The 26,651-nt window shown below is 46.1% G+C and overlaps 2 protein-coding genes across 9 annotated transcripts in view; one reads left to right on the top strand and one right to left on the bottom strand.

The window, feature by feature from the left end:
• The window catches only part of LOC109882736 (coatomer subunit beta'), a 72,556-nt gene extending 53,910 nt beyond the window's left edge, over window positions 1–18,646 (top strand). The window contains exons 20-23 of one of the 2 annotated variants that reach the window (XM_031791103.1): window positions 15,023–15,094; window positions 15,251–17,300; window positions 17,400–17,467; window positions 17,679–18,646. In XM_031791103.1, coding sequence (XP_031646963.1) covers window positions 15,023–15,094; window positions 15,251–17,300; window positions 17,400–17,467; window positions 17,679–17,765 — 2,277 coding nt within the window. In that variant the 3' untranslated portion in view covers window positions 17,766–18,646. Of the gene's footprint in view, window positions 1–15,022; window positions 15,095–15,250; window positions 17,468–17,678 lie in introns of both variants that reach the window. The other variant, XM_031791102.1, reaches the window with a different exon arrangement.
• A 232-nt stretch (window positions 18,647–18,878) lies between these two features.
• Window positions 18,879–24,993, bottom strand: LOC109882738 (28S ribosomal protein S22, mitochondrial-like). Of its 7 annotated transcripts, none has more exons than XM_020474833.2 (6): window positions 24,935–24,993; window positions 23,661–23,787; window positions 20,223–20,445; window positions 19,962–20,105; window positions 19,521–19,629; window positions 18,879–19,395 (listed from the first exon to the last, which is right to left on the bottom strand). In XM_020474833.2, exons 4-6 carry the CDS (start codon window positions 20,072–20,074, stop codon window positions 19,294–19,296), a joined length of 324 nt encoding a protein of 107 aa, XP_020330422.1. In that variant the 5' UTR covers window positions 20,075–20,105; window positions 20,223–20,445; window positions 23,661–23,787; window positions 24,935–24,993; the 3' UTR covers window positions 18,879–19,293. The 7 variants fall into 7 exon arrangements, 5 of the variants coding, with proteins under 5 accessions (XP_020330422.1, XP_020330419.1, XP_020330423.1 ...); XM_020474830.2 differs by having other exon boundaries at window positions 24,796–24,949; XR_004203192.1 differs by lacking the exons at window positions 23,661–23,787; window positions 24,935–24,993 and adding an exon at window positions 22,916–23,653 and having other exon boundaries at window positions 20,223–22,885.
• Window positions 24,994–26,651: the final 1,658 nt, after the last annotated feature.

The following is a 26,651-nucleotide window of genomic DNA, read 5'->3' on the forward strand; positions in this document are numbered from 1 at the left end:
TGTTCTGCCTCTCCACTCACTGTTTCTACTTCTCTACTCACTGTTCTGCCTCTCTACTCACTGTTCTGCCTCTCCACTCCACTGTTCTACCTCTCCACACACTGTTCTGCTTCTCTACTCACTGTTCTACCTCTCCACACACTGTTCTGCTTCTCTACTCACTGTTATACCTCTCCACACACTGTTCTACCTCTCCACACACTGTTCTACCTCTCTACTCACTGTTCTGCGACTCTACTCACTGTTATACCTCTCCACACACTGTTCTACCTCTCTACACACTGTTCTACTTCTCTACTCACTGTTATACCTCTCCACACACTGTTCTACTTCTCCACACACTGTTCTGCCTCTCCACACACTGTTCTGCTTCTCCACACACTGTTCTGCCTCTCCAACTCACTGTTCTACCTCTCCACACACTGTTCCTGCCTCTCCACACACTGTTCTGCCTCTCCACACACTGTTCTACCTCTCCACACACTGTTCTACCTCTCCACACACTGTTCTGCCTCTCCACACACTGTTCTGCCTCTCCACTCACTGTTCTACCTCTCTACTCACTGTTCTACCTCTCTACTCACTGTTCTACCTCTCTACTCACTGTTCTACCTCTCTACTCACTGTTCTACCTCTCTACTCACTGTTCTGCCTCTACTCACTGTTCTACCTCTCTACTCACTGTTCTACCTCTCTACTCACTGTTCTACCTCTACTCACTGTTCTACCTCTCTACTTACTGTCCTACCTCTCTACTCACTGTCCTACCTCTCTACTCACTGTTCTACCTCTACTCACTGTTCTGCCTCTCCACACACTGTTCTGTCTCTCCACTCACTGTTCTACCTCTCCACACACTGTTCTGCCTCTCCACACACTGTTCTGCCTCTCCACACACTGTTCTGCCTCTCCACACACTGTTCTGCCTCTCCACACACTGTTCTGCCTCTCCACACACTGTTCTACCTCTCCACACACTGTTCTACCACTCCACACAATGTTCTGCCTCTCCACACACTGTTCTGCCTCTCCACTCACTGTTCTACCTCTCTACTCACTGTTCTACCTCTCCACACACTGTTCTGCCTCTCTACTCACTGTTCTACTCTCTACTCACTGTTCTACTTCTCTACTCACTGTTCTGCCTCTCCCACACACTGTTCTTGCCTATCCACTCACTGTTCTACCCTCTCCACACACTGTTCTGCCTATCCACTCAGTGTTCTGCCTCTCCACTCACTGTTCTACTTCTCCACTCACTGTTCTACTTCTCTACTCACTGTTCTACCTCTCTCCTCACTGTTTCTACACTCCACACACTGTTCTGCCTCTCTACTCACTGTTCTAACCTCTCTACTCACTGTTCTACCTCTCTACTCACTGTTATACCTCTCTACTCACTGTTCTGCCTCTCTAACTCACTGTTATACCTCTCTACTCACTGTTCTACCTCTCTACTCACTGTTCTACTTCTCTACTCACTGTTCTACCTCTCCACTCACTGTTCTACCTCTCCACTCACTGTTCTACTTTCTCTACTCACTGTTCTAACTTCTCTACTCACTGTTCTACCTCTCTACTCACTGTTCTGCCTCTCCACTCACTGTTCTACTTCTCTACTCACTGTTCTACCTCTCTACTCACTGTTCTACCTCTCTACTCACTGTTCTACCTCTCTACTCACTGTTTCTACTTCTCTACTCACTGTTCTACCTCTCTACTCACTGTTTTACCTCTCCACTCACTGTATACCTCTCCACACACTGTTCTACCTCTCTACTCACTGTTCTACCTCTCTACTCACTGTTCTACCTCTCTACTCACTGTTCTACTTCTCTACTCACTGTTCTACCTCTCTACTCACTGTTCTACTTCGCTACTCACTGTTCTACCTCTCTACTCACTGTTCTACCTCTCTACTCACTGTTCTACCTCTACTCACTGTTCTACCTCTCTTACTTACTGTCCTACCTCTCTACTCACTGTCCTACCTCTCTACGTCACTGTTCCTACCTCTACTCACTGTTCTGGCCTCTCCACACACTGTTCTGTCTCTCCACTCCAACTGTTCTACCTCTCCACACACTGTCTGCCTCTCCACACACTGTTCTGCCTCTCCACACACTGTTCCTGCCTCTCCACACACTGTTATACCTCTCTACTCACTGTTCTGCCCTCTCTACTCACTGTTATACCTCTCTACTCACCTGTTCTACCTCTTCTAACTCACTGTTCTACTTCTCTACTCACTGTTCTACCTCTTCCACTCACTGTTCTACCTCTCCACTCACTGTTCTACTTCTCTACTCACTGTTCTACTTCTCTACTCACTGTTCTACCTCTCTACTCACTGTTCTGCCTCTCCACTCACTGTTCTACTTCTCTACTCACTGTTCTACCTCTCTACTCACTGTTCTACCTCTCTACTCACTGTTCTACCTCTCTACTCACTGTTCTACTTCTCTACTCACTGTTCTACCTCTCTACTCACTGTTTACCTCTCCACTCACTGTTATACCTCTCCACACACTGTTCTACCTCTCTACTCACTGTTCTACCTCTCTACTCACTGTTCTACCTCTCTACTCACTGTTCTACTTCTCTACTCACTGTTCTACCTCTCTTACTCACTGTTCTACTTCGCTACTCACTGTTCTACCTCTCTACTCACTGTTCTACCTCTCTACTCACTGTTCTACCTCTACTCACTGTTCTACCTCTCTACTTACTGTCCTACCTCTCTACTCACTGTCCTACCTCTCTACTCACTGTTCTACCTCTACTCACTGTTCTGCCTCTCCACACACTGTTCTGTCTCTCCACTCACTGTTCTACCTCTCCACACACTGTTCTGCCTCTCCACACACTGTTCTGCCTCTCCACACACTGTTTCTGCCTCTCCACACACTGTTCTGCCTCTCCACACACTGTTCTGCCTCTCCACACACTGTTCTACCTCTCCACACACTGTTCTACCACTCCACACAATGTTCTGCCTCTCCACACACTGTTCTGCCTCTCCACTCACTGTTCTACCTCTCTACTCACTGTTCTACCTCTCCACACACTGTTCTGCCTCTCTACTCACTGTTCTACTTCTCTACTCACTGTTCTACTTCTCTACTCACTGTTCTGCCTCTCCACACACTGTTCTGCCTATCCACTCACTGTTCTACCTCTCCACACACTGTTCTGCCTATCCACTCAGTGTTCTGCCTCTCCACTCACTGTTCTACTTCTCCACTCACTGTTCTACTTCTCTACTCACTGTTCTACCTCTCTCCTCACTGTTCTACCACTCCACACACTGTTCTGCCTCTCTACTCACTGTTCTACCTCTCTACTCACTGTTCTACCTCTCTACTCACTGTTATACCTCTCTACTCACTGTTCTACCTCTCTACTCACTGTTCTACTTCTCTACTCACTGTTCTACCTCTCCACTCACTGTTCTACCTCTCCACTCACTGTTCTACTTCTCTACTCACTGTTCTACTTCTCTACTCACTGTTCTACCTCTCTACTCACTGTTCTGCCTCTCCACTCACTGTTCTACTTCTCTACTCACTGTTCTACCTCTCTACTCACTGTTCTACCTCTCTACTCACTGTTCTACCTCTCTACTCACTGTTCTACTTCTCTACTCACTGTTCTACCTCTCTACTCACTGTTTTACCTCTCCACTCACTGTTATACCTCTCCACACACTGTTCTAACCTCTCTACTCACTGTTCTGCCTCTCCACTCACTGTTCTACTTCTCTACTCACTGTTCTACCTCTCTACTCACTGTTCTACCTCTCTACTCACTGTTCTACTTCTCTACTCACTGTTCTACCTCTCTACTCACTGTTCTACTTCGCTACTCACTGTTCTACCTCTCTACTCACTGTTCTGCCTCTCCACTCACTGTTCTACTTCTCTACTCACTGTTCTACCTCTCTACTCACTGTTCTACCTCTCTACTCACTGTTCTACCTCTCTACTCAATGTTCTACCTCTCTACTCAATGTTCTACTTCTCTACTCACTGTTCTACTTCTCTACTCACTGTTCTACCTCTCTACTCACTGTTCTACTTCTCTACTCACTGTTCTACCTCACTACTCACTGTTCTACCTCTCTACTCACTGTTCTACCTCTCTACTCACTGTTCTACTTCTCTACTCACTGTTCTACCTCTCTACTCACTGTTCTACTTCGCTACTCACTGTTCTACCTCTCTACTCACTGTTCTACCTCTCTACTCACTGTTCTACCTCTACTCACTGTTCTACCTCTCTACTTACTGTCCTACCTCTCTACTCACTGTCCTACCTCTCTACTCACTGTTCTACCTCTACTCACTGTTCTGCCTCTCCACACACTGTTCTGTCTCTCCACTCACTGTTCTACCTCTCCACACACTGTTCTGCCTCTCCACACACTGTTCTGCCTCTCCACACACTGTTCTGCCTCTCCACACACTGTTATACCTCTCTACTCACTGTTCTGCCTCTCTACTCACTGTTATACCTCTCTACTCACTGTTCTACCTCTCTACTCACTGTTCTACTTCTCTACTCACTGTTCTACCTCTCCACTCACTGTTCTACCTCTCCACTCACTGTTCTACTTCTCTACTCACTGTTCTACTTCTCTACTCACTGTTCTACCTCTCTACTCACTGTTCTGCCTCTCCACTCACTGTTCTACTTCTCTACTCACTGTTCTACCTCTCTACTCACTGTTCTACCTCTCTACTCACTGTTCTACCTCTCTACTCACTGTTCTACTTCTCTACTCACTGTTCTACCTCTCTACTCACTGTTTTACCTCTCCACTCACTGTTATACCTCTCCACACACTGTTCTACCTCTCTACTCACTGTTCTACCTCTCTACTCACTGTTCTACCTCTCTACTCACTGTTCTACTTCTCTACTCACTGTTCTACCTCTCTACTCACTGTTCTACTTCGCTACTCACTGTTCTACCTCTCTACTCACTGTTCTACCTCTCTACTCACTGTTCTACCTCTACTCACTGTTCTACCTCTCTACTTACTGTCCTACCTCTCTACTCACTGTCCTACTCTCTACTCACTGTTCTACCTCTACTCACTGTTCTGCCTCTCCACACACTGTTCTGTCTCTCCACTCACTGTTCTACCTCTCCACACACTGTTCTGCCTCTCCACACACTGTTCTGCCTCTCCACACACTGTTCTGCCTCTCCACACACTGTTCTGCCTCTCCACACACTGTTCTGCCTCTCCACACACTGTTCTACCTCTCCACACACTGTTCTACCACTCCACACAATGTTCTGCCTCTCCACACACTGTTCTGCCTCTCCACTCACTGTTCTACCTCTCTACTCACTGTTCTACCTCTCCACACACTGTTCTGCCTCTCTACTCACTGTTCTACTTCTCTACTCACTGTTCTACTTCTCTACTCACTGTTCTGCCTCTCCACACACTGTTCTGCCTATCCACTCACTGTTCTACCTCTCCACACACTGTTCTGCCTATCCACTCAGTGTTCTGCCTCTCCACTCACTGTTCTACTTCTCCACTCACTGTTCTACTTCTCTACTCACTGTTCTACCTCTCTCCTCACTGTTCTACCACTCCACACACTGTTCTGCCTCTCTACTCACTGTTCTACCTCTCTACTCACTGTTCTACCTCTCTACTCACTGTTATACCTCTCTACTCACTGTTCTACCTCTCTACTCACTGTTCTACTTCTCTACTCACTGTTCTACCTCTCCACTCACTGTTCTACCTCTCCACTCACTGTTCTACTTCTCTACTCACTGTTCTACTTCTCTACTCACTGTTCTACCTCTCTACTCACTGTTCTGCCTCTCCACTCACTGTTCTACTTCTCTACTCACTGTTCTACCTCTCTACTCACTGTTCTACCTCTCTACTCACTGTTCTACCTCTCTACTCACTGTTCTACTTCTCTACTCACTGTTCTACCTCTCTACTCACTGTTTTACCTCTCCACTCACTGTTATACCTCTCCACACACTGTTCTACCTCTCTACTCACTGTTCTGCCTCTCCACTCACTGTTCTACTTCTCTACTCACTGTTCTACCTCTCTACTCACTGTTCTACCTCTCTACTCACTGTTCTACTTCTCTACTCACTGTTCTACCTCTCTACTCACTGTTCTACTTCGCTACTCACTGTTCTACCTCTCTACTCACTGTTCTGCCTCTCCACTCACTGTTCTACTTCTCTACTCACTGTTCTACCTCTCTACTCACTGTTCTACCTCTCTACTCACTGTTCTACCTCTCTACTCAATGTTCTACCTCTCTACTCAATGTTCTACTTCTCTACTCACTGTTCTACTTCTCTACTCACTGTTCTACCTCTCTACTCACTGTTCTACTTCTCTACTCACTGTTCTACCTCACTACTCACTGTTCTACCTCTCTACTCACTGTTCTACCTCTACTCACTGTTCTACCTCTCTACTCACTGTTCTACCTCTCTACACACTGTTCTACCTCTCCACTCACTGTTCTACCTCTCTACTCACTGTTCTACCTCTCTACACACTGTTCTACCTCTCTACTCACTGTTATACCTCTCTACTCACTGTTCTGCCTCTCTACTCACTGTTCTACCTCTCTACTCACTGTTCTACCTCTCTACTCAATGTTCTACCTCTCTACTCACTGTTATACCTCTCCACACACTGTTCTGCCTCTCCACTCACTGTTCTACTTCTCTACTCACTGTTCTGCCTCTCTACTCACTGTTCTGCCTCTCCACTCACTGTTCTGCCTCTCCACACACTGTTCTGCTTCTCTACTCACAGTTCTGCCTCTCCACACACTGTTCTGCTTCTCTACTCACTGTTCTACCTCGCCACACACTGTTCTACCTCTCCACACACTGTTCTACCTCTCTACTCACTGTTCTGCTTCTCTACTCACTGTTATACCTCTCTACTCACTGTTCTACCTCTCTACTCACTCTTCTACTTCTCTACTCACTGTTATACCTCTCCACACACTGTTCTACCTTTCTACTCACTGTTCTACCTCTCTACTCACTGTTATACCTCTCCACACACTGTTCTGCCTCTCCACTCACTGTTCTACTTCTCTACTCACTGTTCTGCCTCTCTACTCACTGTTCTGCCTCTCCACTCACTGTTCTGCCTCTCCACACACTGTTCTGCTTCTCTACTCACTGTTCTGCCTCTCCACACACTGTTCTGCTTCTCTACTCACTGTTCTACCTCTCCACACACTGTTCTGCTTCTCTACTCACTGTTCTGCCTCTCTACTCACTGTTCTGCCACTCCACTCACTGTTCTGCCTCTCCACACACTGTTCTACCTCTCCACACACGGTTCTGCCTCTCCACACACTGTTCCGCCTCTCCACACACTGTTCTGCCTCTCCACACACTGTTCTGCCTCTCCACTCACTGTTCTATTTCTCTACTCACTGTTCTGCCTCTCTACTCACTGTTCTGCCTCTCTACTCACTGTTCTGTCTCTCCACACACTGTTCTGCTTCTCTACTCACTGTTCTGCTTCTCTACTCACTGTTATACCTCTCCACACACTGTTCTACCTCTCCACTCACTGTTCTACCTCTCTACTCACTGTTCTACCTCTCTACTCACTGTTATACCTCTCCACACACTGTTCTGCCTCTCCACTCACTGTTCTACTTCTCTACTCACTGTTCTGCCTCTCTACTCACTGTTCTGCCTCTCCACTCACTGTTCTACCTCTCCACACACTGTTCTGCTTCTCTACTCACTGTTCTACCTCTCCACACACTGTTCTGCTTCTCTACTCACTGTTATACCTCTCCACACACTGTTCTACCTCTCTACACACTGTTCTACTTCTCTACTCACTGTTCTGCTTCTCCACACACTGTTCTGCCTCTCCACTCACTGTTCTACCTCTCCACACACTGTTCTGCCTCTCCACACACTGTTCTGCCTCTCCACACACTGTTCTACCTCTCCACACACTGTTCTACCTCTCCACACACTGTTCTGCCTCTCCACACACTGTTCTGCCTCTCCACTCACTGTTCTACCTCTCTACTCACTGTTCTACCTCTCTACTCACTGTTCTACCTCTCTACTCACTGTTCTACCTCTCTACTCACTGTTCTACCTCTCTACTCACTGTTCTGCCTCTACTCATTATTCTACCTCTCTACTCACTGTTCTACCTCTCTACTCACTGTTCTACCTCTACTCACTGTTCTACCTCTCTACTTATTGTCCTACCTCTCTACTCACTGTCCTACCTCTCTACTCACTGTTCTACCTCTACTCACTGTTCTGCCTCTCCACACACTGTTCTGTCTCTCCACTCACTGTTCTACCTCTCCACACACTGTTCTGCCTCTCCACACACTGTTCTGCCTCTCCACACACTGTTCTGCCTCTCCACACACTGTTCTGCCTCTCCACACACTGTTCTGCCTCTCCACACACTGTTCTACCTCTCCACACACTGTTCTACCACTCCACACAATGTTCTGCCTCTCCACACACTGTTCTGCCTCTCCACTCACTGTTCTACCTCTCTACTCACTGTTCTACCTCTCCACACACTGTTCTGCCTCTCTACTCACTGTTCTACTTCTCTACTCACTGTTCTACTTCTCTACTCACTGTTCTGCCTCTCCACACACTGTTCTGCCTATCCACTCACTGTTCTACCTCTCCACACACTGTTCTGCCTATCCACTCAGTGTTCTGCCTCTCCACTCACTGTTCTACTTCTCCACTCACTGTTCTACTTCTCTACTCACTGTTCTACCTCTCTCCTCACTGTTCTACCACTCCACACACTGTTCTGCCTCTCTACTCACTGTTCTACCTCTCTACTCACTGTTCTACCTCTCTACTCACTGTTATACCTCTCTACTCACTGTTCTGCCTCTCTACTCACTGTTATACCTCTCTACTCACTGTTCTACCTCTCTACTCACTGTTCTACTTCTCTACTCACTGTTCTACCTCTCCACTCACTGTTCTACCTCTCCACTCACTGTTCTACTTCTCTACTCACTGTTCTACTTCTCTACTCACTGTTCTACCTCTCTACTCACTGTTCTGCCTCTCCACTCACTGTTCTACTTCTCTACTCACTGTTCTACCTCTCTACTCACTGTTCTACCTCTCTACTCACTGTTCTACCTCTCTACTCACTGTTCTACTTCTCTACTCACTGTTCTACCTCTCTACTCACTGTTTTACCTCTCCACTCACTGTTATACCTCTCCACACACTGTTCTACCTCTCTACTCACTGTTCTGCCTCTCCACTCACTGTTCTACTTCTCTACTCACTGTTCTACCTCTCTACTCACTGTTCTACCTCTCTACTCACTGTTCTACTTCTCTACTCACTGTTCTACCTCTCTACTCACTGTTCTACTTCGCTACTCACTGTTCTACCTCTCTACTCACTGTTCTGCCTCTCCACTCACTGTTCTACTTCTCTACTCACTGTTCTACCTCTCTACTCACTGTTCTACCTCTCTACTCACTGTTCTACCTCTCTACTCAATGTTCTACCTCTCTACTCAATGTTCTACTTCTCTACTCACTGTTCTACTTCTCTACTCACTGTTCTACCTCTCTACTCACTGTTCTACTTCTCTACTCACTGTTCTACCTCTCTACTCACTGTTCTACCTCTCTACTCACTGTTCTACCTCTACTCACTGTTCTACCTCTCTACTCACTGTTCTACCTCTCTACACACTGTTCTACCTCTCTACTCACTGTTCTACCTCTCTACTCACTGTTCTACCTCTCTACTCACTGTTCTACCTCTCTACTCACTGTTCTGCCTCTACTCATTGTTCTACCTCTCTACTCACTGTTCTACCTCTCTACTCACTGTTCTACCTCTACTCACTGTTCTACCTCTCTACTTACTGTCCTACCTCTCTACTCACTGTCCTACCTCTCTACTCACTGTTCTACCTCTACTCACTGTTCTGCCTCTCCACACACTGTTCTGTCTCTCCACTCACTGTTCTACCTCTCCACACACTGTTCTGCCTCTCCACACACTGTTCTGCCTCTCCACACACTGTTCTGCCTCTCCACACACTGTTCTGCCTCTCCACACACTGTTCTGCCTCTCCACACACTGTTCTACCTCTCCACACACTGTTCTACCACTCCACACAATGTTCTGCCTCTCCACACACTGTTCTGCCTCTCCACTCACTGTTCTACCTCTCTACTCACTGTTCTACCTCTCCACACACTGTTCTGCCTCTCTACTCACTGTTCTACTTCTCTACTCACTGTTCTACTTCTCTACTCACTGTTCTGCCTCTCCACACACTGTTCTGCCTATCCACTCACTGTTCTACCTCTCCACACACTGTTCTGCCTATCCACTCAGTGTTCTGCCTCTCCACTCACTGTTCTACTTCTCCACTCACTGTTCTACTTCTCTACTCACTGTTCTACCTCTCTACTCACTGTTCTGCCTCTCCACTCACTGTTCTACTTCTCTACTCACTGTTCTACCTCTCTACTCACTGTTCTACCTCTCTACTCACTGTTCTACCTCTCTACTCAATGTTCTACCTCTCTACTCAATGTTCTACTTCTCTACTCACTGTTCTACTTCTCTACTCACTGTTCTACCTCTCTACTCACTGTTCTACTTCTCTACTCACTGTTCTACCTCTCTACTCACTGTTCTACCTCTCTACTCACTGTTCTACCTCTACTCACTGTTCTACCTCTCTACTCACTGTTCTACCTCTCTACACACTGTTCTACCTCTCTACTCACTGTTCTACCTCTCTACTCACTGTTCTACCTCTCTACTCACTGTTCTACCTCTCTACTCACTGTTCTGCCTCTACTCATTGTTCTACCTCTCTACTCACTGTTCTACCTCTCTACTCACTGTTCTACCTCTACTCACTGTTCTACCTCTCTACTTACTGTCCTACCTCTCTACTCACTGTCCTACCTCTCTACTCACTGTTCTACCTCTACTCACTGTTCTGCCTCTCCACACACTGTTCTGTCTCTCCACTCACTGTTCTACCTCTCCACACACTGTTCTGCCTCTCCACACACTGTTCTGCCTCTCCACACACTGTTCTGCCTCTCCACACACTGTTCTGCCTCTCCACACACTGTTCTGCCTCTCCACACACTGTTCTACCTCTCCACACACTGTTCTACCACTCCACACAATGTTCTGCCTCTCCACACACTGTTCTGCCTCTCCACTCACTGTTCTACCTCTCTACTCACTGTTCTACCTCTCCACACACTGTTCTGCCTCTCTACTCACTGTTCTACTTCTCTACTCACTGTTCTACTTCTCTACTCACTGTTCTGCCTCTCCACACACTGTTCTGCCTATCCACTCACTGTTCTACCTCTCCACACACTGTTCTGCCTATCCACTCAGTGTTCTGCCTCTCCACTCACTGTTCTACTTCTCCACTCACTGTTCTACTTCTCTACTCACTGTTCTACCTCTCTCCTCACTGTTCTACCACTCCACACACTGTTCTGCCTCTCTACTCACTGTTCTACCTCTCTACTCACTGTTCTACCTCTCTACTCACTGTTATACCTCTCTACTCACTGTTCTGCCTCTCTACTCACTGTTCTACCTCTCCACACACTGTTCTGCCTCTCCACACACTGTTCTGCCTCTCCACTCACTGTTCTACCTCTCCACACACTGTTCTGCCTCTCCACACACTGTTCTGCCTCTCCACACACTGTTCTACCTCTCCACACACTGTTCTGCCTCTCCACACACTGTTCTGCCTCTCCACTCACTGTTCTACCTCTACTCACTGTTCTACCTCTCTACTTACTGTCCTACCTCTCTACTCACTGTCCTACCTCGCTACTCACTGTTCTACCTCTACTCACTGTTCTGCCTCTCCACACACTGTTCTGTCTCTCCACTCACTGTTCTACCTCTCCACACACTGTTCTGCCTCTCCACACACTGTTCTGCCTCTCCACACACTGTTCTGCCTCTCCACACACTGTTCTGCCTCTCCACACACTGTTCTGCCTCTCCACACACTGTTCTACCTCTCCACACACTGTTCTACCACTCCACACAATGTTCTGCCTCTCCACACACTGTTCTGCCTCTCCACTCACTGTTCTACCTCTCTACTCACTGTTCTACCTCTCCACACACTGTTCTGCCTCTCTACTCACTGTTCTACTTCTCTACTCACTGTTCTACTTCTCTACTCACTGTTCTGCCTCTCCACACACTGTTCTGCCTATCCACTCACTGTTCTACCTCTCCACACACTGTTCTGCCTCTCCACTCAGTGTTCTGCCTCTCCACTCACTGTTCTACTTCTCCACTCACTGTTCTACTTCTCTACTCACTGTTCTACCTCTCTCCTCACTGTTCTACCACTCCACACACTGTTCTGCCTCTCTACTCACTGTTCTACCTCTCTACTCACTGTTCTACCTCTCTACTCACTGTTATACCTCTCTACTCACTGTTCTGCCTCTCTACTCACTGTTCTACCTCTCTACTCACTGTTCTACTTCTCTACTCACTGTTCTACCTCTCCACTCACTGTTCTACCTCTGCACTCACTGTTCTACTTCTCTACTCACTGTTCTACTTCTCTACTCACTGTTCTGCCTATCCACTCACTGTTCTACTTCTCTACTCACTGTTCTACCTCTCCACTCACTGTTATACCTCTCTACTCACTGTTCTGCCTCTCCACTCACTGTTCTACTTCTCTACTCACTGTTCTACCTCTCTACTCACTGTTCTACCTCTCTACTCACTGTTCTACCTCTCTACTCAATGTTCTACCTCTCTACACACTGTTCTGCTTCTCCACACACTGTTCTGCCTCTCCACTCACTGTTCTGCCTCTCCACACACTGTTCTGCCTCTCCACACACTGTTCTACCTCTCCACACACTGTTCTACCTCTCCACACACTGTTCTGCCTATCCACTCACTGTTCTACCTCTCCACACACTGTTCTGCCTATCCACTCAGTGTTCTGCCTCTCCACTCACTGTTCTACTTCTCCACTCACTGTTCTACCTCTCTACACACTGTTCTACCTCTCTACTCACTGTTATACCTCTCTACTCACTGTTCTGCCTCTCTACTCACTGTTCTACCTCTCTACTCACTGTTCTACTTCTCTACTCACTGTTCTACCTCTCCACTCACTGTTCTGCCTCTCTACTCACTGTTATACCTCTCCACACACTGTTCTACCTCTCTACTCACTGTTATACCTCTCTACTCACTGTTCTACCTCTCCACTCACTGTTCTGCTTCTCTACTCACTGTTATACCTCTCTACTCACTGTTCTACTTCTCTACTCACTGTTATACCTCTCCACACACTGTTCTACCTCTCTACTCACTGTTCTACCTCTCTACTCACTGTTCTACCTCTCTACTCACTGTTATACCTCTCCACACACTGTTCTGCCTCTCCACTCACTGTTCTACTTCTCTACTCACTGTTCTGCCTCTCTACTCACTGTTCTGCCTCTCCACTCACTGTTCTGCCTCTCCACACACTGTTCTGCTTCTCTACTCACTGTTCTGCCTCTCCACACACTGTTCTGCCTCTCCACACACTGTTCTGCTTCTCCACACACTGTTCTGCCTCTCCACTCACTGTTCTGCCTCTCCACACACTGTTCTGCCTCTCCACACACTGTTCTACCTCTCCACACACTGTTCTACCTCTCCACACACTGTTCTGCCTATCCACTCACTGTTCTACCTCTCCACACACTGTTCTGCCTATCCACTCAGTGTTCTGCCTCTCCACTCACTGTTCTACTTCTCCACTCACTGTTCTACTTCTCTACTCACTGTTCTACCTCTCTCCTCACTGTTCTACCACTCCACACACTGTTCTGCCTCTCTACTCACTGTTCTACCTCTCTACTCACTGTTCTACCTCTCTACTCACTGTTATACCTCTCTACTCACTGTTCTGCCTCTCTACTCACTGTTATACCTCTCTACTCACTGTTCTGCCTCTCTACTCACTGTTCTACCTCTTTACTCACTGTTCTACTTCTCTACTCACTGTTCTACCTCTCTACTCACTGTTCTACCTCTCTACTCACTGTTCTACTTCTCTACTCACTGTTCTACCTCTCCACTCACTGTTATACCTCTCCACACACTGTTCTACCTCTCTACTCACTGTTCTGCCTCTCCACTCACTGTTCTTCCTCTCTACTCACTGTTCTACCTCTCTACTCACTGTTCTACCTCTCTACTCACTGTTCTACTTCTCTACTCACTGTTCTACCTCTCTACTCACTGTTCTACCTCTCTACTCACTGTTCTACTTCTCTACTCACTGTTCTACCTCTCCACTCACTGTTATACCTCTCCACACACTGTTCTACCTCTCTACTCACTGTTCTGCCTCTCCACTCACTGTTCTACTTCTCTACTCACTGTTCTACCTCTCTACTCACTGTTCTACCTCTCTACTCACTGTTCTACCTCTCTACTCACTGTTCTACTTCTCTACTCTCTGTTCTACCTCTCTACTCACTGTTCTACCTCTCCACTCACTGTTATACCTCTCCACACACTGTTCTACCTCTCTACTCACTGTTCTGCCTCTCCACTCACTGTTCTACCTCTCTACTCACTGTTCTACTTCACTACTCACTGTTCTACCTCTCTACTCACTGTTCTACCTCTACTCACTGTTCTACCTCTCTACTCACTGTTCTACTTCTCTACTCACTGTCTCTACTCACTGTTCTACTCTCTACTCACTGTTCTACCTCTCTACTCACTGTTCTACCTCTCTACTCACTGTTCTACCTCTCTACTCACTGTTCTACCTCTCTACTCACTGTTCTACCTCTCTACTCACTGTTCTACCTCTCTACTCACTGTTCTACCTATCTACTCACTGTTCTACTTCTCTACTCACTGTTCTACTTCTCTACTCACTGTTCTACCTCTACTCACTGTTCTACTTATCTACTTTTAGTCCAATGAGAATAGGAATGTCCTGGAGGAATCTGCAGACTATGTGCCAAAAGTAGTGCCTGCTGAACCAGAGGTAAATTCTGAAATCTCACACCTACTAGAATACTGGACATGGCCACAGCTGTTATATGTTGTACTACTTACATAACCCCTATTTTAGACACAGCCATTCAGTGTGATTTGTCAACTTGTCAATCTTAATTAAAGTACTTTACTGTCACTGTTCTAGGTTGCTGGGAGCATGGATGAAACCCCTGTATTGAAAGCAGTGGTAGAAACCCCTGTAATGGCAGCAGTGGTGGAGGCTGCAGCCCCAGAAGCTCCAGTAGTGGAAGAGTCCATTGTCATGGAAGAGGTAGAACCTGTTGCAGCTGCAGTAGTGGAGTTTATCCCAGCAGTGGAAGAATCTATCCCAGTGACAGTAGTGGAACCAACTATGGCTGCAGTGGAAGAATCCATTGAGTTGGCAGAGGAGGAACCCATTATTGTTGAAGTGGAAGCTCCCGAGCCAAAGCAGGCAACATCAGTGGAAGATATCATCACTAAGATAGAGGCTCTTGTCACCATAGAAAATGACACAGAAGTACCCCTCTTGGTGCCAGAGGTAGCACAGTCCACCCCAGAGGAAGATTTCAGAGCAACACCAGAGGAGGCCGTTGAGGAAGGACCTGCAACAATGAAGCTCATAGCAACAGATGCACCTGTTACAGAGTCTTTCACAGAACCCATTGTAACAGAAGCACCAGTTGCCGAGGAAGCGCCAGTGCCTATAGCAACAGAACCAGAACCTGTTACCATAGAAGCAGTGGTGGAAGCTGAAGCACCCATTGCCGCAGCAGTACTAGAAGCCATAGCAACAGAACCCATGGTTACAGAACAAGCACCTGTTACCATTGAAGTGGCAGTGGCAGCAGAAGCACCCATTACTGAGGCAGTAGCAGAAGCCATAGCAGCATCTGAAAAAGCCCCAGTCATTGTAGAAGAGAATGAACCTGCCCCAGCACCATTCATAGACCTAGTCCCAGCCAGAGACCTAGCCTCAGCCATAGACCTAGTCCCAGCCAGAGACCTAGCCTCAGCCATAGACCTAGGCCCAGCCAGAGACCTAGCCTCAGCCATAGACCTATCCCCAGCACCACTCATAGACCTAGCCCCAGCCAGAGACCTAGCCTCAGCCATAGACCTAGCCCCAGCCATAGACCTAGTCCCAGCCAGAGACCTAGCCTCAGCCATAGACCTAGTCCCAGCCAGAGACCTAGCCTCAGCCATAGACCTAGGCCCAGCCAGAGACCTAGCCTCAGCCATAGACCTATCCCCAGCACCACTCATAGACCTAGCCCCAGCCAGAGACCTAGCCTCAGCCATAGACCTAGCCCCAGCCATAGACCTAGCCCCAGCACCATTCATAGACCTAGCCCCAGCCATAGACCGAGCCTCAGCCATAGACCTAGCCTCAGCCATAGACCTAGCCAGAGACCTAGCCCCAGCACCACTCATAGACCTAGCCCCAGCCAGAGACCTAGCTCCAGCCAGAGACCTAGCCTCAGCACCATTCATAGATCTAGCCCCAGCCAGAGACCTAGCCCCAGCCAGAGACCTAGCCTCAGCCATAGACCTAGCCCCAGCACCACTCATAGACCTAGCCCCAGCCAGATACCTAGCCTCAGCCATAGACCTAGCCCCAGCTCCACTCATAGAACTAGCACCACTCATAGACCTAGCCCCAGCCATAGATCCAGCTACAACCCCAACTGTAGAGGACAAGGCTGCAGCAGCCCCAGCAGTAGAGCCCCTACCAGCACTCACCCAGGTGGTTCCACCAGGCGCAGAGCCAGCCCCTGCAGCCCCTCTAGCTGCCCTCTTAGAGGGTAAAGGTGTGGAGGAGGCAGCCCCTGCAGCCCCTCTAGCTGCCCTCTTAGAGGGTAAAGGTGTGGAGGAGGCAGCCCCGGCAGCCCCTCTAGCTGCCCTCTTAGAGGGTAAAGGTGTGGAGGAGGCAGCCCCTCTAGCTGCCCTCTTAGAGGGTAAAGGTGTGGAGGAGGCAGCCCCGGCAGCCTCTCTAGCTGCCCTCTTAGAGGGTAAAGGTGTGGAGGAGGCAGCCCCTCTAGCTGCCCTCTTAGAGGGTAAAGGTGTGGAGGAGGCAGCCCCTCTAGCTGCCCTCTTAGAGGGTAAAGGTGTGGAGGAGGCAGCCCCTGCAGCACCTCTAGCTGCCCTCTTAGAGGGTAAAGGTGTGGAGGAGGCAGCCCTTGAAGCCCCTCTAGCTGCCCTCTTAGAGGGTAAAGGTGTGGAGGAGGCAGCCCCTCTAGCTGCCCTCTTAGAGGGTAAAGGTGTGGAGGAGGCAGCCCTTGAAGCCCCTCTAGCTGCCCTCTTAGAGGGTAAAGGTATGGAGGAGGCAGCCCCTGTAGCAGTAGCAACAGCATCCATGGACCTGCTGGACCTGAATGATGAGGTAAACCTAACCAGTCTATACATTCTGTCATGACGTACACAGTATTTAGAAAGCTAATCTAAATTGGAAATCACGTTTATATTTTTATTGATATTGAACAATGATGTACTCTATAGAACTGTTACGGACAACAAAGTACCAGCAAGGTAGTTCACCCTCGCCTACAGTTTTCCACTGACTCCTCACTCATATACATGACTTATTCCTGCAGGGCCTTGACGACCTGGACATGTTTGATCTGGACGATGACATCGACACCACAGACGTCAATCTGGACGATGACTTCTTAGACGACTGAAACTCTTGGAGAAATGCCCTTAAAGTGACCAAAGAGCACAGTGTTGTTCATACTCCTGGTGAATGGGAGTGTGTGTGGGAGAGCGGGGTGTTTTTACCTTTACAGTGAAACTGGTGAAAGGTGGGGTGGATGAGTTCATGTCTTTCCATCTTTACACTAACTGTGAAACACTGTGGGAGGGGGTTTGTAGAATGCTTTGGGTGATAATGTGGACTGGGTTCATTCATTAGGAATAAACACAGTAAATGTTTTGAAACAGGATACAAATTTGCCTTCTTATTGAACAGGTCAAATGTACTGTGTCAAATTGAGTTCTGGTTTCGCACATGCTGAACACAACCCCGGGTTGTATTCATTAGTCGTATTTCATTGCAAAATGTTTTGCAATGGAAACGGTTTACTCCAAATACAAAACACGTTTCTATTGCACAAATGTTCCATTGCAAACATTTAGCAATGGCATCCAACTAGTGAATACACCATGGTTTTGAAATCCTTTGTACAGTACTTCATCCTCCAACTCTCACATTGACCTACAGTATAGAATGATAGTGTGAACCAGAGTGGTCATGTGTTTGACATGTTTACCTTATCCTCTCACATAGGAAGAGGGGAATAGTTTACTACTGTACCTCTTACCGCTAGCTAAACAGGCTTTGATCTTTCATTCATTAGTTAGGTCATGAGCTTGTCTTCAGTATACCTCTACATGTCTTGGCAAGCATGCTGCTCTGCCATGGTCTAGGATCTTATGCATCTGCTGTTTTTAATAAGGAACCTACTTCATTGTTACAGATGTGAACCCAAGTGCCTTATGTATGACTGGTCTGGAATTAAATGTTATCAACTCAATAAAGATGACAAGTGTGTGTCTGAATCAGGCCATAGGAATAATTAAAAACTTTTATTGTACCTTTATTTAACTAGGCAAGTCAGTTAAGAACAAATTCTTATTTACAATGACTGCCTAGGAACAGTGGGTTAACTGCCTGTTCAGGGGCAGAACGACAGATTTGTACCTTGTCAGGTCGGGGATTTGAACTTACAATCTTCCGGTTACTAATCCAACGCTCTAACCACTACGCTACCCTGCATGCAATAAATGAGAAAATGTATATAAACATTTTTATTTTGTATGTACATGATAATTAAACAGCTTACAGTCAGTTCCAATGTTGAGATACAGTATGATTAAGGTTATGGACAAATTACAAGGTTGAAATGCAGAAGTGAATATCTGCACTGCGTCGACAGAAGTCAAGCTTGGTGCATCCCAATTATGTGCACATTTTGATGCCATTCATTGGCAATGGACACTTGGCTTGCAAGTGGTTCAAGATGAGCTCCATAGTTCAAGGACTAAGTTATTCTCTTTGTTAGCCGTAATTGTCCAGTTGATTAAAGATTGGGGTCATGGATAGTCAGGCCATTGGGGAGAATGACACTGCTCCGTTGGTTTATTGTGGGTGTGAGATGTATGGGACGGTTAGATGGAGCTATGCTGTGATGTGACAGAGCTCTCCAGTGGTTAGGTATGGTGATGCATGACGGTCAGACGGATCTCTGCGGAAGTCTGCTCGTAGGCCTGCTCTACGTATCCTGCCCTCTGGGACTCTCGCTTAGCGTAGATCTGGTGGGGAACAGACACAAGAGGTTAAACAAAGGGTTTACTATGCATCACGGCTACCAATATGGTGACTGGTGCAACCTATAAATCAGGTTCTGAGAAACTAGTGTCGGCTGATTAGGCTTCACCTTGAGCAGGTCCAGTCCAGAGGCCTGTTGGCTGGAGGCCTCCTGGGCTGTTTCACTGTGTGGCTGGACCTTGTTGAACAGACCCACCAGACTCACTGCATCTTGCCATCTAGAACAATACAACCGGTGTTAAAAGATGTTACTCTGGGCTAACAATGTAACAGTTATGGTGTTATTAAATCGTTACTTGTCCCAATGCCTACAAAACACGTATAACATATGGGGTGTCATGTAGAAGAAAAACAAGCCTCTAACACAGTGTTCCCAACCAAGGGTACTTGTGGTCTATCCACAGGGGGTACCTGGAGATTCATGAGACCATGAATACTGGTCAAATTCACAACGGGGTACTTCAGGGGTCTCCGGGCAGAGCTAAATTCAGTGGGTGCTACAGTAACCAAAAAAGGTTGGGAGCTGATGGTCTAACACACACAGACTCACAGGTCTTTCTGCAGCATGTCTATGATGAGTCCATTCACCCTCCTGGCATTGACCAGGTACCAGACAAGGCCTCCAAAGTGTCTGGTGGAGCGCAGAAGATCATACCTCCCCATTTCTCAAGATCCTCAAGGTGGCTGCATGCACCTGGACAGCAGAGCACAACCAATAGGGAGAGGGTTTTACGAACTGTTCATTTGTACTAATAACTGAAGCATACATCTGGACAGCCTGTTGAGGTGTGTAGAGGCAGTGGTCTTTTACCCTGATGTATTCTGAGGAGTCAGGTTCAAACTGGACCTGGCACAGATCCAACACATCCTCATGACGATCCTGATAGGGTTCCACCTTCAGGTTCTCCTCGAAGACGGGGTGCTGTAAGCCTGCGGCCCTCTTAAGGGAAGTAGACCTGCAGGATCCTGTCTCTCTCTTCCCATGATGCCTTCTTCAGTGTCCCGGTGGGTTCCCAGATCACTATGAACCGCTCCTGGAAACACCAGGAGGTGACCATGGAAGAGAGAACAAAACATGACAAAAAGAGCACTAATTGTTTGAGGCATTGTAAATGATAACCAATATGTACAGTGGGGCAAAAAAGTATTTAGTCAGCCACCAATTGTGCAAGTTCTCCCACTTAAAAAGATGAGGCCTTTAATTTTCATAGGTACACTTCAACTATGACAGACAAAATGAGAAAGAAAAATCCAGAAAATCACATTGTAGGATTTTTAATGAATTTATTTGCAAATTATGGTGTAAAATAAGTATTTGGTCACCTACAAACAAGCAAGATTTCTGTCTCTCACAGACCTGTAACTTCTTCTTTAAGAGGCTCCTCTGTCCTAGACTGATAATTATAACAATTGAAATGCTAATCCTTTGCACATGAATGCTCACCTATTCGGGAACAATTGCAATCAATATATATATTTACGCTCAGTGTGTCGCCGAGATCTCTGTTGAAAAGTTTGTTTCTGTTGTAGAGTCTGTCCGCCCTCTCTCTCTCTCTCTCGTGGTTAGAATGGATAGTTCAGAGTGACATTCATTCATGTCTTTATAGAATAGATTTTTCGGTGGTTGTCAGTCTTCGCGTTCAATGATACCGAATTCCTAGCTGCAGACTAGTAATTAATATCAAAGACTTGTTCTTATTCTGTCGGTATCGATAGTCTAAGAGTTTAACCACGTGGTATGGTTAAAAGAGTCAGCCATCTACTCAAACCTTAGCTTACACTCAGGTTTATGGTCTCCTCTCAAACCTTGGCCCTCTCGTTATCGAGGTAAGCTGGTCTCAACCTTAGTCCTCTCGTAATTGAGAGAAACATGGTCTGTTGAGAAATTCTCAAGGTGGGGTTTTTTATTCGGAAGAGCAGAAAGGGGCCTGTCCCAGGACGCCAGACCATAACTGTGCTCATGGGCGGTCCTCTGATTTAGTTAAACTCCAAAGGGAATTGGAGTTTCCTGCATTAAACAGTCCAAAATCACATTAAACAATTTCACAAACAGTATCATCCTCACTCATTCATCTTATACAACAATTAGATTTCAGCCTCATATCTGAGGCTATTGTATAAACAGTGTTATGGTAATGTGGCCATAGCTGGATTCTTCACCGATCTTTTATACCTTCTCCAGAACATAAATGTTGTTTGGACCTCAAGTTCGGGGGGGTGGAAGAAATTCCTTTGTTCGCTCTATGAAAACTCACTCTCTCTCTCTCTCTATACTGTGGCCATGATGAGATCATCTCCTCCAGGAATTTACGACCTGAGATCGCAGCAGCCTGAGTGTAGGAGACAGAGAGGGGGATGGTGCTCGCTGTACCCAAAGATGGCAATGTCATGACAGGACATATGTAAATGCCTAGAATATAACTTTTTGGTCAGTGTGTTTTTCAACTATTTAACTGTACTAGAATGCTTAAAAGGACTAAAACTTTAAATATCATTATTGGGTTATTTGACAATGAAAATATTGGATTTTGGTATCAGCCAAAAATATCGGTCTATCCCTATTGATAACCATTGCTAAAAATCCTATTTATTCCTGAGCATGACAACTTCTGCACTACTCTAACCCTGGAAACTTCAACCTGCCTCTCTCACACGTGACATTTCTGATCCCCAGCTCCATGGGCACCCCTACAATTAACACATACCATTAACATTCCCCAATGCTACACATTCCTTTGTCTTATGCCCTTCTGCACACTTCTCACACCTAAGAACCTCCCTCCTACACACTGCTGCCACATGCCCATAAGATTGATAACTGTAACAATGTAATGTATTCGACACAAAAGCTCGAAAACGTATATATCCTAACATCACATCTGCAATAGTTTGATGCTCCAAACCACTTTCTCCTGTTATTGCCTTTGTTCAGTTACACTGCATTTATGATACATCAAAACTCAAAAGAACAGACGACTCATTTCGCCACCCTGTGCATCGCACCAAACGAAGAGAATCAAACCAGGGAATCTTCCCCTTCAGTTGATCAACTTTTACCACTACCCCAGTAATCCCTCCTTTCAATAATTGGTTTTCACCCACCCTGAAACAACAAATGGATCAGCCAAAAGCCAACGGCCCACTTTTTCCAAAAACGAAAGACTCATCTTTATCCTCGGTGCATGTCTCGGGCTCATCTTTAACCTCGGTGCATGTCTCGGGCTCATCTTTAACCTCGGTGCATGTCTCGGGCTCATCTTTAACCTCGGTGCATGTCTCGGGCTCATCTTTAACCTCGGTGCATGTCTCGGGCTCATCTTTAACCTCGGTGCATGTCTCGGGCTCATCTTTAACCTCGGTGCATGTCTCGGGCTCATCTTTAACCTCGGTGCATGTCTCGGGCTCATCTTTAACCTCGGTGCATGTCTCGGGCTCATCTTTAACCTCGGTGCATGTCTCGGGCTCATCTTTAACCTCGGTGCATGTCTCGGGCTCATCTTTAACCTCGGTGCATGTCTTCCCCCCCTTTTTTTAACCGACTCAAGCGCACCCTCTTCCTACCTCTTAGAGCTCCTCTGCCTCTCTCCCACCATTCCTACTCTGTATTCCAAGTACACTTCTCCTTATGATAATACTGCACTTCTCCTGACATACATCTTGTTCATGCCTTCTCAAGGGATGCCATTTAACAGTCTTTCACAATCTCCGTACAATCAGCAGGAACCTCTCAGGATGTAGCACTCAACAGTGCATCCCACTTATAAAGCAGCTGCTTCGTCTCGATTTTCTATATCAATAGCTACCGCAACACTTTTCACAAGCACTCTTCCCATTTCATTTTTGACCAATCGATTGGTTGGGGGGAAAAAAAGAAGAAAAAAAACTACTCTTGGTCGACCAATAATTTGTTTATTTGTGTGTCAGGGACAGCCCCAGTAGAAATGCAGGAAATTAACTTTAGATGCCTAAAACAATTCTGAGGGAGGTCCCCCAGACCCAACGCCAAAATTAAAGTTGCCCCCCTCTTCATGTGCATCTGCGCTATTGCCGTTCAAGCGGGCAGAAATTTGGCCATTATGACGTAGCATTGTATTAAAGCCACTCACTACACTGGAAGTTAATAGGAATATGACTTTTAGATCGCAAAAACGTCTATCATATGTCAGATTTCAATAATGGGCGACGTCATAACGCAGGACGTTGTCTTCTCTCAAATGAGCCATTTTTCATATTTTTTCAATATGCCTACCTTGAGAAATGTGTAATTTAACAGGAGGGACCACCACAATTCTCATACTTGTCTGCCTCTTCAGTCCAGGGTGCATTGCATAGTGCCGTTGCGAATGTCAGACTCCACCCCTGCGAGGCACATCGATCTGCAGGTTGAACATGGCGAGATTGTAGACTCCTAAATTGATAGTTAGCTATAAAATCTCCTAAACCAACTGCACTAACTACTTCACATGCTGATATTGACTTTGGTATTGTGTTTAATTTTATCTAGCTACCTAGCCAGTCCATGGAGAGAGCATTGCATTGTCGGTTTTGTAGTAAACTTCAGATGCAACAGATTTCCACGTTGCTACCAGCCTTAATGATAAAATGAAACATTTATTTACATAAAATATTGTTTTCACATAGTTATTTAACACTATAACTTAAAGAAATTAGATATTTTTAGGTGGACATTTCCTTTAAATTAGATCCATGGTAGCCAGATAATATGCATGTGACGCGCTAAATCTGACTGCTGTCACGTTCAAAACAAATGGGAACTCAGACCTCGGGAAATCTCCAACTTCAGAGTGTTCAAGACAACTGGGAAAAATCTTTTAAATCTTCATCCAAGTCGGTAAATGTCGACAACTCTGGGAACTTGCAAGAGCTCCGACTTGCCGAGTTGAATATCATTGATGTTTTTTTCCCCAAGTTCCCAGTTGTCTTGAAACCACCAGTAGTTTATGCTTTACAAAAAGCTAATGGTGCCTTCAAGACTGAGAACTGGCGGAAAAAACATGGTCAAATCACGATTCCAGTTATCTCTTCAGGTCGGAGCTCTAGAAAGAGGCCGGAATTTCCGACTTGGAAATCCTAGTTGGATGACTGTTCGATTTTTCCAGTCGGAGCTCGTTTTTCCGAGTTCCAAGGTGTCTTGAACGCACTGAAATCGGAGATTTCTGAGTTCCCAGTTTTGAACGCGTCATAAATTTGCGTTGTTGTCAACATGCGTTTAAATCGCTTCGAGGATAACAACTAGCTAGTAGTACCATTAAAATACTATAAAGTTAACGCTAGCATAGGCAGCTAACGTTAGACAACAATAGCTGCGCATGCTACAAGGTCAGAGGTAGAACTCCAATTTGACGACAAAATAAACGACTTACTGCTGTCAGACGGTGCACTGCACAGCATCCTTCTGCTACATCTGACAAGTACTCGTGTATTTTGATCGACATTTCTGACCAGAGAATAGCTTCTAAATAAGCAACGTATTGCAAAAAGCGCTGCCATGTTTGTAGTTACCTCATCGCGCACACTGACGTGACCTTTACATACGACGTAGGAATGGGGGAATCATGGGAGAGGGTGTCTTTCGATTGTGTGAGTGTTTTATAAAGGATGTTCGCAAGATGGCGCTAATTGATCATTTGTTCTGTTTCCACTTGCAAATCGTTCATGGTTACAATGGTGATGCTCATGAAACTGTGACATGTAGTCCTAGGTTGGAATTAGGAATTTAGTATTGTCCTCAAATTGTAAGTACCATACACATGTATTATGTTTGTCTTACCAATACAGACAGTCTTTTCTCATTACGAAAATAAATCAATAAATACATTCAATTTAGATGCCATGGGTGTCAACATGTTGGAGTGCCATGCTCTTTGCGCACCCATGCAAAAAAAAAAACAGCAATTATCTTTCCTTCTCTCTGCATGGTAGAATTGTGTCTGATAAGAATTCAGCTATTCCTGTATTCAGCAATTTAGTTGTTTTTCTGCGCTGCTATGTGATGTCTGCCTATCCTTGAGGAAAAGCTTTGAGTCAGAGTACTAGACATTCCTACACCTTCGTTACAATGTGTTCCTGTATTGTCTGATAGATAGCTATGAAATCTGTCTGGATGATAGGGAACACACACACTTTCTCATGCAGACATACAAAACACTTTCTCATACAGACATACAAAACACTTTCTCATGCAGACATACAAAACAAAATGTAGACATCTACAAAAACAGAGACACGTAACGTTGCACTTTAGCACAGATTTACTGTCAAACACCTTATGATTTGTCTGTAAAAAACATCTTCAAGAATTTTTGAAACATTCTTAACAATAAATGATCGTGGGATAGATTCTAGGACAATATGTTTGTATGAAAACTTTAAGGAAGTCACAAACATTTTGTTAGATAAGTATTCATTCTGACCCATAAGTCAGCAACTGATTGGAAAGTTCTATAATGGTAGGCAATTGAATTTTCATTGTGCACTATAGTGTATTCCACAATGAAAGGAGAGGGAAACCAAGGAGACTGTTTTTGGACTGTTGAATATCTATTCATTGAGAAAGAATAGGCTGGCTTTGGCAGACATTCTCTGGTCGTCCCAGGTAACATGTAGGAGTGAAGCCTTGATCACTGCTTAGATCTTCTAGAGAGGGATTATGAAAGACCAGGTGGATATCGCTCACAGTGAGCCCACGGCACACACACACACACACACACTCACAAGCTACCAGCATATTATACAGTCACGTAACCAGAGATACCTATCTGTACGTCATCATGAAAAACAGCATGTGTCACACATAAATCCTTCCCCCAGGGAAGGGCTAGACAAGAGATGGGGGATGTAAGATAGAGCAGGGTAAGGTGTGTGTTTGTCAGTAACAATGTGGTGTAGCACAGCAGAGTAAAGCAGGGCAGACAGTGGGGTAGCTGTAGCTAGCTGTATGTAACGATGTGAGGATTGAGCTGTAAGGGGCCAACAGCTCCAGATGTACGCAGCTGTCGCGCTGCTGACAGCCCTAATCCTGCTACCCACAACTGAGTGCTCTGAGAGGGATTTCTAATTGTCCTCTGTGTTGTCTTTATTTTTCTGTAAGATAGACAGATTTCTTCTCCCTACTCTCCCTCTATCTTTCTACATATCGGTTGACCCTCCTCCTCCTTTATCTCTCTGGACAGAGATTGTTTAATACAAACAGGAAGCTTGGTGACAACCATGATGAGTC

This window comes from Oncorhynchus kisutch, linkage group LG15 (genome assembly GCF_002021735.2).
Source record: "Oncorhynchus kisutch isolate 150728-3 linkage group LG15, Okis_V2, whole genome shotgun sequence".
In the NCBI taxonomy this organism is placed as follows: Eukaryota; Metazoa; Chordata; class Actinopteri; order Salmoniformes; family Salmonidae; genus Oncorhynchus; species Oncorhynchus kisutch.